Source organism: Neomonachus schauinslandi, chromosome 16, assembly GCF_002201575.2.
Source record: "Neomonachus schauinslandi chromosome 16, ASM220157v2, whole genome shotgun sequence".
Classification (NCBI taxonomy): domain Eukaryota; kingdom Metazoa; phylum Chordata; class Mammalia; order Carnivora; family Phocidae; genus Neomonachus; species Neomonachus schauinslandi.
Genome location: NC_058418.1, coordinates 1,210,801 through 1,225,447, shown reverse-complemented (window position 1 = coordinate 1,225,447; position 14,647 = coordinate 1,210,801). Strand labels below are relative to the sequence as shown.

The 14,647-nt window shown below is 47.9% G+C and overlaps 1 protein-coding gene and 1 pseudogene across 1 annotated transcript; both read right to left on the bottom strand.

The window, feature by feature from the left end:
• Positions 1-1,353: 1,353 nt before the first annotated feature.
• Positions 1,354-1,829, bottom strand: LOC110573725 (annotated as a pseudogene).
• A 1,583-nt stretch (positions 1,830-3,412) lies between these two features.
• On the bottom strand, positions 3,413-10,102 carry ZNF550 (zinc finger protein 550). The gene is made up of 4 exons (XM_021682272.1): positions 10,076-10,102; positions 7,644-7,770; positions 5,325-5,420; positions 3,413-4,406 (listed from the first exon to the last, which is right to left on the bottom strand). The coding sequence occupies exons 1-4, from the start codon at positions 10,100-10,102 to the stop codon at positions 3,415-3,417; spliced, it is 1,242 nt and encodes a 413-aa protein (XP_021537947.1). The 3' UTR covers positions 3,413-3,414.
• Positions 10,103-14,647: the final 4,545 nt, after the last annotated feature.

The following is a 14,647-nucleotide window of genomic DNA, read 5'->3' as shown; positions in this document are numbered from 1 at the left end:
CTTTTCCACAGAACCTATTCCCTTCTAACATGCTATGGAAGTTAGGAACATTGCTGTTTTCTCACCCACAATGTAGGTTCTACGAGGGCAAAATTCTTTTGGTGTTTTGTGCATTTCATATACCTAAAAGAGTCCAAGACTCACATAAGATATACAATAAATGATTTTTTGGAGCACTAAATGTCACCTTTTGTGACATTTGTAAGAATCCACTCTGCTACTTATCCTAACTTTACTAATTCACTACCACCCTCCCTTCAGGCTCAGTACCCTGAGTGCACTCAAGAATGGAGAAGAATCCTATTTTGGAGACAAAATTTTCAAGGTGATTAAGAATCCAACAAAGCCATGTGCTCAATTTCCTTCTCTTTTTAGATTTCAGTGTACTCTGCTCACCTACACTAGGCATTAAACTCCCTCCCTGCTCAAGGACAGGATTCCCATCTCAGTCACCCAGGTGCCCCACTCCTCACAGTGTGCCCAGAACACACTAAGTGGTCATGTAGATGAAGGATGGAGGTCTCAGGAGAACCCTGCTGAGCACAGCAGCAAGTGTATAGTAGGACCTGGCACTGAACATACTAAGACTGTATGGAAAAACCTTGAAGTTGAGGGAATAAATCCTCAGATGTCCTTCATCTAGTGGAAAATGCATCACTCCTGCTTTGGGACAAACTGGGGTCAGCATCCCAGGCATGCAAAGGAGAACCTTTGATAAAAACCAAGATGCTTCCAGAGGGGGTTTCTCCAACTCTCTTGAACTCAAGGCTCAGTCACAAGTATGACCACAGCTACGATACACCCTCCAGAGAGAGCACAGAAGAGGGCAGGGGGCTTTGAGTCAACTCTCCTTTCTGAAGGACAGGAAACTGCACACTATCCAAACAAAAGCTCTTATTAACTCATCAAGAAGTGCAGCCATACTATGTGTACCACAAAAAAGGTGCATGCCCACTATGAAAATGTGAACTGTGTAGTCTTTTAAAGGCGTTGAGGAAAGCTCCAAGTGAGGAAATGATCACTTTCTATTTTTCTGTACATTTTTAACCCATTAACATTATCTTGTGTACCTTGAAAACTAGTCTTGAAGTCCACAGGATGAATGTAAAATGACCACAGCCAATGCGGGCACACAGGGAATGGTAAGTCCATGGTGGCAACTGTGAGGCCCACACAAACCCGACACCCACATGTACACAACCAGCATCTCCGGTTCAAATCCCTGGCGCTTCATTTATTTATTTTTTTACATCATCATTTATTTATTGCTAACATGAATTCAAAGCAAGTATGCAATTGCCTTTACACTAAGAGGAAATCAGGAAATCCAGACACAATTGCCACCATCAAATCTTAATCTTCAGAGAACAGCATTGGCACGAGGTTGGCCTGAAGGCACTGAGATGCCACCAGTTTTGAGGCGTTCCATACTCAAGTAGTGTAGGCACTGCCGTCACTTCCAGGTTCCTTCTGAAGTCATTATTTGGATCTTTCCAATCAGGTTTCTCTCCCACTCGGCAGTAGATGAACACAAACCCTTCACTAATACGCTTCAGCCCCTCTCGTACGACTGGTTCAGCCTGCACGCAGTCAGGGCAGCAGCTCTTCCCCCCAGCGTCCTTAGAGCCAGTGAAGTAGGCGAAGATGGTCTTGTTGTGGTGCTGCTCCACGGCCCGGCGGAACTCCTCCAAGTCGGACATGCTCACCTCCTCGCAGCCTGCCATTGGGAGGGCTCGCCGCGCTCGGCCGGCAGGGGCCCCGGGAGGCGCAGCCACGGGCTGGCACTTTATTTTGAAACAGAACTTCACACAACCATTTGTAAGATCAGACAATGAGAATACTGTGTTTGTTTTTCTAGGCTTATCATGAATTTACCTCAGCAGAGTGTTTTATTTCACTGGTTTCAGCAGTAATTCAACCCCTAGAAAGCTGTGGAGGGGGGCTTGAGAATGCACAGTCCTCTACATGGGATTAACCTGTGAAACCCCAAGAATAGGAAGGAATTAGGCCCCAACTGAGAAGGCCACACCCACACCATCAGGGGAAAAATACAGAAAACAAAAGAGCAGAATGGAATCAAAAAGTGAGGGAGAACATCAGGCATTTAAAAACCACACAAACAAGGAGGGCACCTGGGTGGCTCAGTTGGTTAGGCGACTGCCTTCGGCTCGGGTCATGGTCCTGGAGTCCCGGGATCGAGTCCCGCGTCAGGCTCCCTGCTCGGCGGGGAGTCTGCTTCTCCCTCTGACCCTCCCCCCTCTCATGTGCTTGCTCTCTCTCATTCTCTCTCTCTCAAATAAATAAAATCTTAAAAATAAAAATAAAAATAAAAACCACACAAACAAGGAGTTTTACTTAAAAATATCAAAGCCTTAAACAGTCTGGAGGGAGCATGTTTTAATGTGGCTGTTGTATGCAGATCCTTCAGACAACATCAGAAGCAAGTGGCATGTGATGTTATTTTCAGAATTCTAACTTCTTCTAAGTTCAAGTATCTCATGACTCAGCCTTCATATTTCTCACAAAGAATGATGCTCCTTGTGGGTAGAGATGTGGAACAAGGCTTCCAGCAAACGTCTGTAGAGCTGCCCTCACTGTCCAAGCTTCCGGATACAGGACAGCAGTGCACACACATAAAAACAAAGGGCTGAGACCCTTTCTCTCAAACATTCCCCCACCAAAATAATGAAACTGACGAAAAACTAATAGGTTTGGCAGGGAAATCTGAAAGAGTTTGTGAAGACATTTGTTTTTTCAGTTTAGAGTCTAGGTTTCCATCCCCTTCTTTTTATTCTTCTTTTAAAAATAATGCTAAGATGGCTTTCTAAGTGTCAACCAAGGAGCAGATCGGTGGCCGGAGGTCTTTGTAAGTGCACAGTACCCACTGTCCATCTCCCACATGCTTCTCATGGGCACATTAAGGCCCACACTGTGTCCCATTCCATCTGACTCTTGACATAACAGTAAGTGCTGACCTTCCACAGGTTTTCTCACAGCAATGACATTGATGTGGTTCCTGATCATTACGAATTCTCAGATGGTAAGTAAGAGTCTGCTTCTGGCTAAAGACTCCTCAGTAGTTGCATTCAGGATGTGTTTCCCCAGGGCTTTCTCTGATGTTGACAGAGGTGGACCCATGGGTGACCTGCCTTCTCGAAATTCTCTCCGGTATGAATCCAATGATGAGTGGGGGCAGAGCCGTGGCTGGAGGCTTTCTCGTGTTCACTGCATCACAGGCGTCATCTCCAGTGTGACTACTCATGTGTTTGAAGAGCCAACAAAAATTCTTTACACTGAAAGGGTTTTGGTTTTTGTTTTTCTTCCTCCAGTGTGGATCCCCTTATGAAGGACAAAAGAGGAGCAGGAGCAGTGGGTGAAGGCCTTTCTACATTCACGGCACTGAGGGGGCTTCTCTCAAGTATGAACCCGCTGGTGCTGCAGGAGGTGTGACCTGCGTTTGAAGGCCTTCCCACACTCCAGACACTTGTATGGCGTCTCCCCCGTGTGGATGATGGAGTGCTGAATGAGGTACGTGCTCCGATGAAAGGCTTTCCCACACTGGGCACACTCATAGGGCTTCTCCCCAGTGTGAACCCGCTGGTGCTGCATGAGTTCTGAGCTGCATCGGAAGGCCTTCCCACACTCCATGCACTCGTAGGGCTTCTCTCCAGTGTGGATGATGTAGTGCTGAATCAGGTGTGCTCTGTTGCTGAATGATTTCTCACATTCTTTGCACTCAAAGGGCTTTTCTCCGGTGTGGGTCCTGTTATGCCGAATAAAAGTAGAGCGGTGGGTGAAGGCCTTTCGACACTTACTACACTCGTAGGGCTTCTCTCCGGTGTGAATCGGATGGTGCTGCATGAGGTAGGACCTGCGTTTGAAGGCCTTCCCACACTCCATGCACTTGTATGGTTTCTCCCCGGTGTGAATGAGGTAGTGCCGAATAAGGGTTGAGCTCTGGCTAAAGGCTTTCCCACACGCATTGCATTCATAGGGCTTCATTCCAGTGTGAACCCGCTGATGTCGAACAAGGTACCACTTCCGGCTAAAACCTTTCCCACACTGCTTGCATTTGTAGAGATTATTCCCTGCATGAATCATGCGGCCTTTACCTGGTCCCTGTGGGTCACATTCACGGAGAACGTGTCCCTGAGAGTGCAGACTATCATCTGTCCCCAAACCATCATCTTCAAGGCTCATTCTCCCAAGATGGGTCTCCTTTTGAGCATCTGTCCCAGGCTTCAGTTGACCTTTCTGCATTTCCAAAAGCCCTTCCCAATCCCTGGTGTGCGCCAACCTGGAGTCCCTTGAAGATCCCTGAGTCAGGCTTCCCTGGAGCAAGGCTCCCTCAGACAAAACCAGCTGAGAAGTGCTTGGGTCCCTGGTCTGAAGTTTTGCACTGTCACCTGCAGAGAAGCCAACACAGAGAGGGGAACTTTTAGTGACTCAATACAGAAGAAACAAATTCAACACTTCAGTGGGAAAGTGAGGATGAAACAGTACCCTGGGATTGCTGTGTTCCACAGCTCTGTATCCTGGGTTTCCAAGGACTGTCTCTGGTCCTTGTACCCTTGACACCATTAAAGGGAATATCCAGAGGACAGGCTGGACCAGGGAACCAAGGATCTGGAGTGGAGACCCCTCCTCACAGTCCAGAGGAGAGAAGGGAGGACATAACACTGTCTGTGGGGTATTTGCTTCAAGAATTGATGTCTCTTGGTGTTAAGAGAGTACACAGAAGTGGCACCGAACAGGACTGGGACGAAAAAGAGGTCATCTTCCCAGAAGTGTCCCATGAGCTAGGTCCTAATGGAGAATCAGAATTGCCAGAGAGAGAAAGAGGAAGGGAGCACTGGGTTAGAATGGGAGGAGCAAGCATGAGTAGAGTCACTCCTGGAGAGTGCTGAACAATTAAAGGAAGAAAGGGCCCCAGATGCCTGGTGAAGCCAACAATGAAGTGGGATCACCATAAAAGGAAGAAAATTAAGACTGAAGAAGAGGGATGGAGGGACACTCAGGGACAAATGGTATAAAAGACAAGCTTCTGCTCTGCTGGGAGGCATCATGTCGTGGTTAAGAGGGCTCTGGAGCCAGAAAGCCATTGGTCCAGTCCTGCCTCTCCCAAGTGAGTGATCTTGAACAGGTTACTTTTTTCTTCAAAGCATGATTTCCTCATCTGAGAGACTAGGAGACTCCATCTCATTCATGTTCTCCATGAATGTGACCAAGAAGTCACTAAGAGTTTCACAAAGAAGTTCAGAGGCACTGGTTCCTTGCATGCTGAAGGCTCCCATGACTCCACCTGACCAGCTGTCCCCTCCTACCTGAGCAGGTGCTACGGAAGAGGCCTCTCTTTCCTGTCCATAGCTCCCGCCCGTGCTCCAGTAGATGGGTCAACTCTGGTTTGGGAATCGGATGCCCTGTTGATGGAGAAAGAAATAGGTCATGGTGTATGAGAAGAAAGCAGTATCTCCATCCCCTCTGGGACTTCATGGCAGGGACAAGAACTGAATGAAGCTGTGGAGAAAATGCTGACCTATGACCTGGAAACCAACTGCACAAATCCCATTCCTGGGCTGCAACTGCCATAGAGGGTGGTGCTGTCTGTCCAGACAACATCAGTTGTCCTTGAACCTCATCGACAGCAGCCAATCCTACTCAGGGGCACACCACTTTCACACACAGCCATGAAACCCTGGGAAGGGGAGCCCCTCCTTCCAGAAGGGATTCTGTAATTAATCTAAGTCACTGTTCTCAAACACCCTGTACTTCAGAACTACTTAGGGATGCTTGATTCCAACCTCAAACCAAAAGAAACAAAACTGCTTGGGGTGAGGCCTAGCCAACAGTATTTCTGGGCTCTCCCTAGGGAATTCTCTCTCCCAGAGAGAACTAAAAACTGCCAGGGCAGAAAGTGGTGAATGGCATCTCTGATCACTGGTAATCTGAGAGAGGCAGGTGACCTGAGCTGAAGACAAAGCCTTTATTCCAATGTGAGGGGAGGTTGAACAAGTGGGCTGCTTCCTCAGTCCTGGCTGCAGCACCCCACAGGCCCAAAAGGGAGCCAGCCTGAGGAACAGGGAGATGCCTGGTCCAGGGAGAGGAGCAGAGAGAACCTTCACATCACTGAGGATAGAACTAGGTGGCTGCAACCTTCAACCTGGGGGCCAGCCCCACCCTGGGGCTTCTCATTAGGTGAGATGGGAGATTTCCTTCAGGGGAAGCCGGTTTCAAGCTTGCTTTTTTGTTTCGTGCAGCCAGACACAGCTCAACAGAGATAGGTGGGTTCTGTACAGAATTTCAAGGACTGAGGCACCAGGACCCACTGAAGTCTATCAACTAACAGATTCTGATCCTCATCCCAGGACTCATTCGGACAAGTCTCGGTAGCAGTCACCGATGTGTCCTACATGCCTGGCCCGGAGCTCAGGGAGGGGCAGGACAAAAGGTGAACCAGACGTTCCTTTGGCTCTGCCAGGAGTTGAGCCCCCTCTCACCTCAGGGTCTCTTCTTATACTGGTTCCTCCACCTGGAACCCCTCCTCCACCTCCCCTCCAAGCTTCAAGGCTCAGTTCCAATGTCACTTCCTGAGATGCCTTTTTTGAAGCACCCATGATGGATTATGACCACCTGGCTACATACGCCTAAGGTCCCCTAATATTTCTATGTATGACTCATCACAATTCATCTAAGAATTGACGTCTGCCTTCCCACCTGAACTCAGAGTGAACGGTCTGCATTCTCACACACACGGTGCCATTGTCACTGATGGCCTCTCTTTAACCGGCCCCACTTTTAATTTTTGTTACGTATTCTGTTCTAAAAGGGAACTCTGTTTTGCTCTGGTAAATGAGCAAAGTTAAGTTCACTCTCCACAAATGGCAGGTTACCATCAAAACACAACAACGAGATCAAAGTAATGCCCTCAGAGCCCTAGCAAGTTCATGTAGATAGTTCAGGACTGTGAGCTACAAGCTGTCCCTTCTGTTGAAGAGAAAAATTACCCACAATTAGGGCACATGAAATACCCAGCACTGTTCTGAGACTTTCTCTTGACACCAATCAGCCTTCCAGACCGAGGAGGTTAAAGGACTGGCTTTCTCAAGGTGTCCACCTCTGGCATTTTGTGCTATTCCTGTGCACTTTCTAAAGCATCTCCTACCTCAGTGGAGGACTGTGACCCAGGCCTCAGAAGAACAGGTGATGATCATGGAGACACCAGGGGTCTTTTTATAGCTACTATGTTGTTTAGGAAGATCCCACGGGGGGCACTGATGACAAATGCCATATGGGGATCTGCCTGACTCACCCTCTCTCCTGAGAACAGCCCATCACTCACAGCCCCGCTAACTGGGCCCTGGACGCCTGACCCAACCAGGCTCCTACGCAGTCTGGAATATGGAGGTCAGACGGCAGCTTGAGCGTGCTGGGTATTGGGGTGAGGGTTTGTGTTCAGAAGGAGGTTGTTTCTATTCCAATGATCCCTGACGGAGACCTGATGGAGGGAGGCCAGGTAGGAAGAGAAGGAACCAGAAAACTGCAGGGTCTTCAGGGAAGAGGGAAGATAGCTGCTGTGACCTTCTTGATCAGCCAGGAATCAAGAAGGCTGGGCTACCCCACAGGGATGAGAGGTGAGCCCTTACCCAGTGAGACCAGAAGCCCACAAGTCTCCAGCATCACTTCCTGGTACAGGGCCCTCTGGTCCAGGTCCAGCTGTCCCCACTCTTCCTGGGTGAAGGTCACGGCCACATCCTTGAAGGTAACCAAAACCTGGAAAGTCAAACAGAGGTAATGATGTTGGCCTTGTGCTGTTGGGTGGGGTCAGAACCCTGTAACTCAGTCTCTGGTCAAGATGTAGAGAGACCCAGGCCTGCATCACTGAGGCCTCCTGAGGGCAGAGCTCTGTGCTGGGCTCAAGGGGGAGAGAGATGCAGCCTTTGGACATAATGCAATTATGGCTGAGCGAAGAACCTCCCCTGGGAAGCCGCTGGAGATGACAGACAGTAGCATTCCCATGAGGACGGTGGGGGCAGACAATAGGTGATCTGGGACATCAGAAGAACAAGGAAAATGATCATGATGATAATTCCAACAATGAGAACTGCAGCAATAGCAGCCAAGTCTCCTTGGTCCTCCCCATGTGGCCGCCCCAGCTGAGGGCTTCACACACTGAGATAAAATGATTAAAAATCCCCTGTTCTGGAGCCAGACTCCCAGGGACCAAATTAAGACTCTTGAATCTGACACTTGCCAGCTGTGACCATGGGGCGGACATCCCATCATTTCTCTAAGCCTTGATTTCCACATCAGTTCAATAATCCTTCCTACTTCACCAGGCAGTTAAGTAAAGAGAAAATGTTCACATGGAAAACAGTGGAGTGCCTGGCCTGGAATGTGTTCAATGTATTTTGTGACTTTTACTAATCCTCTCACAGCCCATGAGGTCAATGCCACCATTACCTCCAGCAGCCTGAGGCTCAGGCAGCTCTAGAAAGTTGCCCACAATCTCACATTTAAGGAGCAGAGACAGGATCTGAACACCCAGCAAAAAGATGACAGAATTACCAGAAAATAGGCAGGTGGGGGCCAGGGGCACCTTAACTAGAAATAAAACAGCCAGGAAAGGCTATTCTAAGCGGTGGCATGGATACACAGGAGGAATACGGACAGACAGCCCTGCAGGGACCTGGGGACAGGGTCTGGGATGGAAGTGCAAGGGCAAAGGCTGCAAAATGGGAAGGAGTTTGACAATTTCAGTACCACCCAGATGGGTGCAGTGAGCAAGGGAAGAAGGGAAAGGGAGCACTGAGGTAAGTCTCAGGGGCAGATGGAGCAGGGCCCTGAGGGCCACGGTGAGGGTTGTGTGCATTTAATACAAGTATGATGGGAGCCCCTGAGGGGGAGACCCATTCACTCATTCAACCATTTATTGAGTACCTTTTACAAGCCTAGGCCGTTCTAGGTCTTGGCATAGGGCAGCAACAGGCGCTCACGATCCAGGGCTGGAAACAGATCCTAAACAAGCAACTAAAATCAGCGAGACAATGTCAGAGGGCCCTAAAGATTCCAAAGACAAGAAAACAGAGCAAGGAGACTACTTGTAGTCCACTTTACATGGGGCAACACGGAAGCCGTCTTTCAGGATGGCACACTGGAGTGGGTCTGAAATAAAGTGAGGGAGGGAGCCATGTGGATGGCAGTAAGACGAGTGCTGACAATGATCAAGGCTATGAAGAGGGTACCCGAGGTGACTGCTAGGGACTTAGCCGGATCCCCTTGTGCATTTGTGTCCAAAGGGACACCAACACTCCTGAACACTATCATCACTGACCGTTTGAATGGACTCACGTTTCAAATCTAGCGGAATGTCTTAAACAAGAAAATAGATCCACTACTGTCAGGGGAAAGTCAGTTCCATTTGCTGTAAACGGAAAGATAAATGGCTTGGCCTTCCTGGCTCCCAGCCTGCCCTTCCACCTTTTCTGCCCTAGCACGGCAACAATTCCAAAAACCTACTGCCTCTCCTCCACCCCAGCCCTTAGCTTTAAAGGCTAGAGGCCAGGAAGGTGCAAGGCCAGACTCCCGCTGTGCTGAGCCGAGACCAACAGACTCAGGAAGCATCTCCGAGGAAAGAGCTCCCAGAGCGATGCTCCCGGGACCCTGCTGGACACCGGGGACACACACCACCCACAGACCCTTTCTAGTTCCCTCAACCCAGGACGAGGAACTGTCAATGCTCCTCTATTTTACACCCGAGAACACGCAAGTCCAGCGCAGCGGGGAGACTCGCTCAAGGTCACGGCCTCGGGAAGGGGCGCGGCCGGAAGCCACAGCGGGGTCTTGGGACTGCGGGTCGGGACACACGGTGTGGGGCGGGGGGGGAGGGGGTTGTAGAAGCCACTCCTGACCCTTCCACACAGCATCCCACCGGTTGCCAGAAATGGGCGCTACCCCACGTAGCCCCCGACCTGCCTTCCGGAGCCGAGAGGGACCCACCCCGAGCGCCGAGAGACAGCGGCAGGGGTGCGGCGAGGCGCAGGGTCACAGGGCACTGCCGCCCCGCACGCCCACTCACCTGCGCCGGGTCCACGGGCGGCGCCATCGGGCCGCGGGGACAGCAGGGCCGCACGAGGCCGCCGCGGGGCTCCCGCGGGCTTAGCCGGCCGTCCCCCAGGTTCCACAGAGATGCGGGCGAAGCCCCTCGCCTCCGTGCCCCGCTCCGACCCGACGAGCCACCGGGAGCTCACCCGCATGCACCCACCCGTCACGTCACAGCATACGCCCACTCGCGGCACCGGAAGTTCCGCCCCCGCCGGCGGGGGCCCAGCAACGCCCCTTCGTGCGGCACAGCCTTCTGGGTAATGTAGTTTTTGTCCTACCTCCGGCCCAACGAGGAATCCTCTGCTCTCTCTAGGAGCCAAGGACCCAGCGTCCAGGACGGGGGCACTGGGAAAGGGTGTACAGAGGCTCCAAAGAAGAAGGGGGCAGCATCGGATACTCCTAAAGGGGACGCACCCGAAATTTCCCAAATTGCGTTTTCTGTATCTTTTTATTTTAGAAGTTTCTAATGGAGCAAGCGGGCACGCTGTATTGTAAAATTTTTATTTATTTTATTTTATTTTTTTAAAGATTATTTATTTACTTATTTATTTGACAGAGAGAAAGACACAGCGAGAGAGGGAACACAAGCAGGGGGAGTAGGAGAGGGAGAAGCAGGCTTCCCGCTGAGCAGGGGAGCCGGATGGGGAGCTGGATCCCACCTGAGCAGAAGGCAGACGCTTAAGGACTGAGCCACCCAGGTGCCCCTGTATTGTAAATTTTTAAAACCACATTTTCCTGCTGCCTCAACATCCTACAAACCGGCTGTGAGCACCCCATCCACGTGACCGGGTATACCAGTGTGATAACAAGGTTAGTCCCCTATACAAATTCCTTTTCTTGTCCTTCCCTGTGATCTAGTGACATTCCAGTGTATTAATGAAATTCCCTCACGTCATTTGTCTGTGCATCCACCTTGACTCCCAATAATGACACTTGCCTACGGGTCCTTACTCTGTCTGTGGGCTCCATCCAGTTCCCTGGCTCCATCTGGCCTCCCATCTGGCCTCTTGTATGGCGTATGGTGCCTCCGTCTTCTAGGAGCTGTGAATGTAATGAATCCTTTAATTTCATATGCCACTGAGAGTATAATTTACACAGCCTTGTTGTAGTGTTGCTTAAAGACTCCACAAGGGGGACTTATTCCTGCATTCACTGTATGAGGGAGTAACACAAGATATCATAATGTTATATCATAGTGTCACTTAGGTACAAAGTACCTTCACTCAGAGCTGCAAACTAATAAACATTATCTTGTTGCTCTTCAAATAGACTGAAGCTTTAGAGTCAACTTTGTGAGTTGGCTCAGGGTCAAGAGAGAAAAGGCTTCACACAAGCCATTACTGGGATATTGGAGAGGAAAATGTTGTGTGTCCCTGAAACAGGTAGAGAATAGTGAAAAATTTGTTTTCTGTAAGATTTTAAATAAGCTTATGAAGTTCCTTCAAATTTTATGTAGAATATATAAGGTAGATTTAATTTACCTAAAATGAGAAGTTTGACATAAATTATAATTTTAAGATTATTATTATCCAAGTGTCTTTATATTTATTCTGCCCTTTCTATTAAAAAATGTTCCCTTAAACTAAGGCAATATATTATAGATTCCATTCAGCAGAACAGGAATCCAAAGAAAAACCTGAATGTACACACTGCAATGTTAGTCATGAAATGCTGCTTTCTGTAGTTGGCAACCAACAAATATTATTGCCCTTCAACTATATGTTGATCAAAGCTTCAGTCATTTTTGTGGGCTTTGGTATGTGCAGTCAAGGGACAAGGAAGAAAGAATTCAGCTAGGGTCATGGCAAGGGAAATGTCAGAAGGAAACAGATGAGCCTGGGTGGCTCAGTCAGTTAAGCATCCAACTCTTGATTTCTGCTCAGGTCATCGTCTCAGGGTTGTGAGATTGAACCCCACATTGGGTTCTGCACTGGGCGTGGAGCCTGCTTAAGATTCTCTCTCTCCCTTCCCCTCTGCCCCTACCTCCCTAAAAAAAGAAGAAGAAGCAGCAGCAGCAGAAGGGCAAGATGATGTAGCATTTTGCCTGTTTCCCATGCAAAGAAATTCTTCCCTGCATGGATACATCTCAGTATTCCAACCCCAGCAATCTCACCTGTTTCTCCCCTCCTCCATATATTTCTAACTGAATTTCCTAACACAGATACTGCTATGGGCTGAATGTTTGTGTCCCCCTCAATTCATATGTTGAAAACCTAATGCCTAATGTGATGGTATTAAGAGATGGGACCTTAGGGAAGTGATTAGGTCATGAGGGCTCTGCCTTAGTAATGGAATTAGTACCCTTATAAAAGAGATCCTAGGGAGTTTCCTTGCCCCTTCCACCATGTGAGGACACAGTAAGAGGAAGGCTGTCTGTAAACCAGAAAGTGGGCTCTCAGTAGACACCAAATGTGCCAGCACCTTGATCTTAGACTTCCAACCTCCAGAACTGTGAGAAATTAAATTTCTGTTGTTTATAAGCCACTCGGTCTATGGTATTTCCTTATAGCAGCCCTAACAAACTAAGACAGATACAGTTAATTTTAAAATCTTAGACTTATCTGAAAAGAAGAGCCACTTGACAAATGTTTTTTCCTGCTGTGATAGTAGCTACTATGATCACAGTCTGAGCACATGTGCAAAGGGGGCATCTTATTCCTGAGATAAACATTCTGGGGCACCTGGTGGCTTAGTGGTTTGAGTGTCCAACTCTTGGTTTCAGCTGGTGTCACCATCTCAGGGTTCTGAGATTGAGCCTTGCATCAGACTCCACACTGAGCGGGGAGTCAGCTTGAGGATTCTCTCTCCCTCTCCCTTTGCCTCTCCCCCAACTCACGTGCTCGCTCTAAAATAAATATATTTTAAAAAAACACCTGCTCCTCTCTCTCTGCCCCTCCACCACCCTCCCCCTACTCACTCTCTCTCTTAAAAACCAAAACAAAAAACATGGTTGTTGTTTGAGGATGATGTTAGTGATCCAAATAATTATTCTGGAAATTGCTAAATAGAGCAAAGGTATCAAGCTCTTTCTTCCCTTTTTGGTACTGAATAGAAGTAACTGAATAGAAGGTAACTGAATAGAAGATTATGGAAAATTCTTTATGCTTCTTTAGAATTTCTAGCTAATAAATGCAGAAATAGCAGTAGAAGTAGGATACAAATGTGTTTCAATAGTACATGAAATAATCAACTACCCAATGATGATCATTGCATGCTGACAATGTATAAGATGCATGGAGAATGGTATTGGATAGAGAACACTAATAACATTAGGACTCATCACAAAAGAGAGACACCCTTACATCAGAGCAGACTTACTCGAGGCAGTCACAATTTCTCAGCACTGTGTGTAGAGTTTTATGGCCAAAGGCTGAATCTGGGTTTTGAACTTGTTTGGATGGCAAGACTATTAACTGTATTGGGGTTGTTGGAATATGAGCTCAAGGTGCATTTGAGACATTCAAGTGGAGACATTGGATTGAGAATTTAGGAGGGCATTTGGAACAGACTCAGGATCTTAGTTGGATATGGGCACTTAGTGGCTGGCTAGTTAGCCTGAAGGATGATTAGAGGGAAGAGGCCACAACTTGACAGTGAAGCCAATTCATTTGCTTGATGGCTGCAGCTGCCTCTGCAGTCAGATGTGAAATAGACAAGACTAAATATCATATTTGTATTTAGAGGACACGAAGGTCAGACAGACACAGTGCAAGGGAATGCCTTTAAGTCTGATAGACAAAGAGGAGGACAAATAAATGAATGGAGAATGTGGAAAAGGGTGGGATGCAGAGTATAATACAGACAGTAATTTCAAGGAGAAGAAATATCTTTTTTCCTGAGTCATGAAGACAGTCTACAAGAAAATATATGATATTATTTTTTGTTATGGTTAATACTATTGCATCAATAATTCTAAAATCTATTTTGTCTAAGTGTTGCTAACCTGGCTTTATTTTCACTTCCATTTGCATGGCAAATGCTTTTTCATCCCTTCACTTTCTTTTTTTTAAAGATTATTTATTTATTTATTTATTTGTCAGAGAGAGAGGGAACACAAGCAGGGGGAGTGGGAGATGGAGAAGCAGCCTCCCCGCGGAGCAGGGAGCCCGATGCGGGGCTCGATCCCAGGACCCCAAGATCATGACTCAAGCCGAAGGCAGACACTTAACCGACTGAGCCACCCAGGCACCCCTCATCCCTTCACTTTCAATCTGCAGATTTCTTTAGGTCTGAAGAGTCTCTTATAGGGAACATATAGATGGGCTCTTACTTTTTAATCCATTCTGTCACCCTACTTTTGATTGGAACATTTAATCCATTTACATTCAAAGTAATTATTGATAGGTATGTACTTATTCCCATTTTGTTACTTGTTTTATAGTTGTTTTGTTGTTTTTCTCTGTTCCTTTCTTCTCTCATGGTTTGCTGGCTTTTTTTTTTTTTAAGATTTTTATTTATTACTTGACAGGGAGAGAGAGAGAGTGAGAGAGGGAACATAAGCAGGGGGAGTGGGAGAGAGAGAAACAGGCTTCTGCTGAGCAGGGAG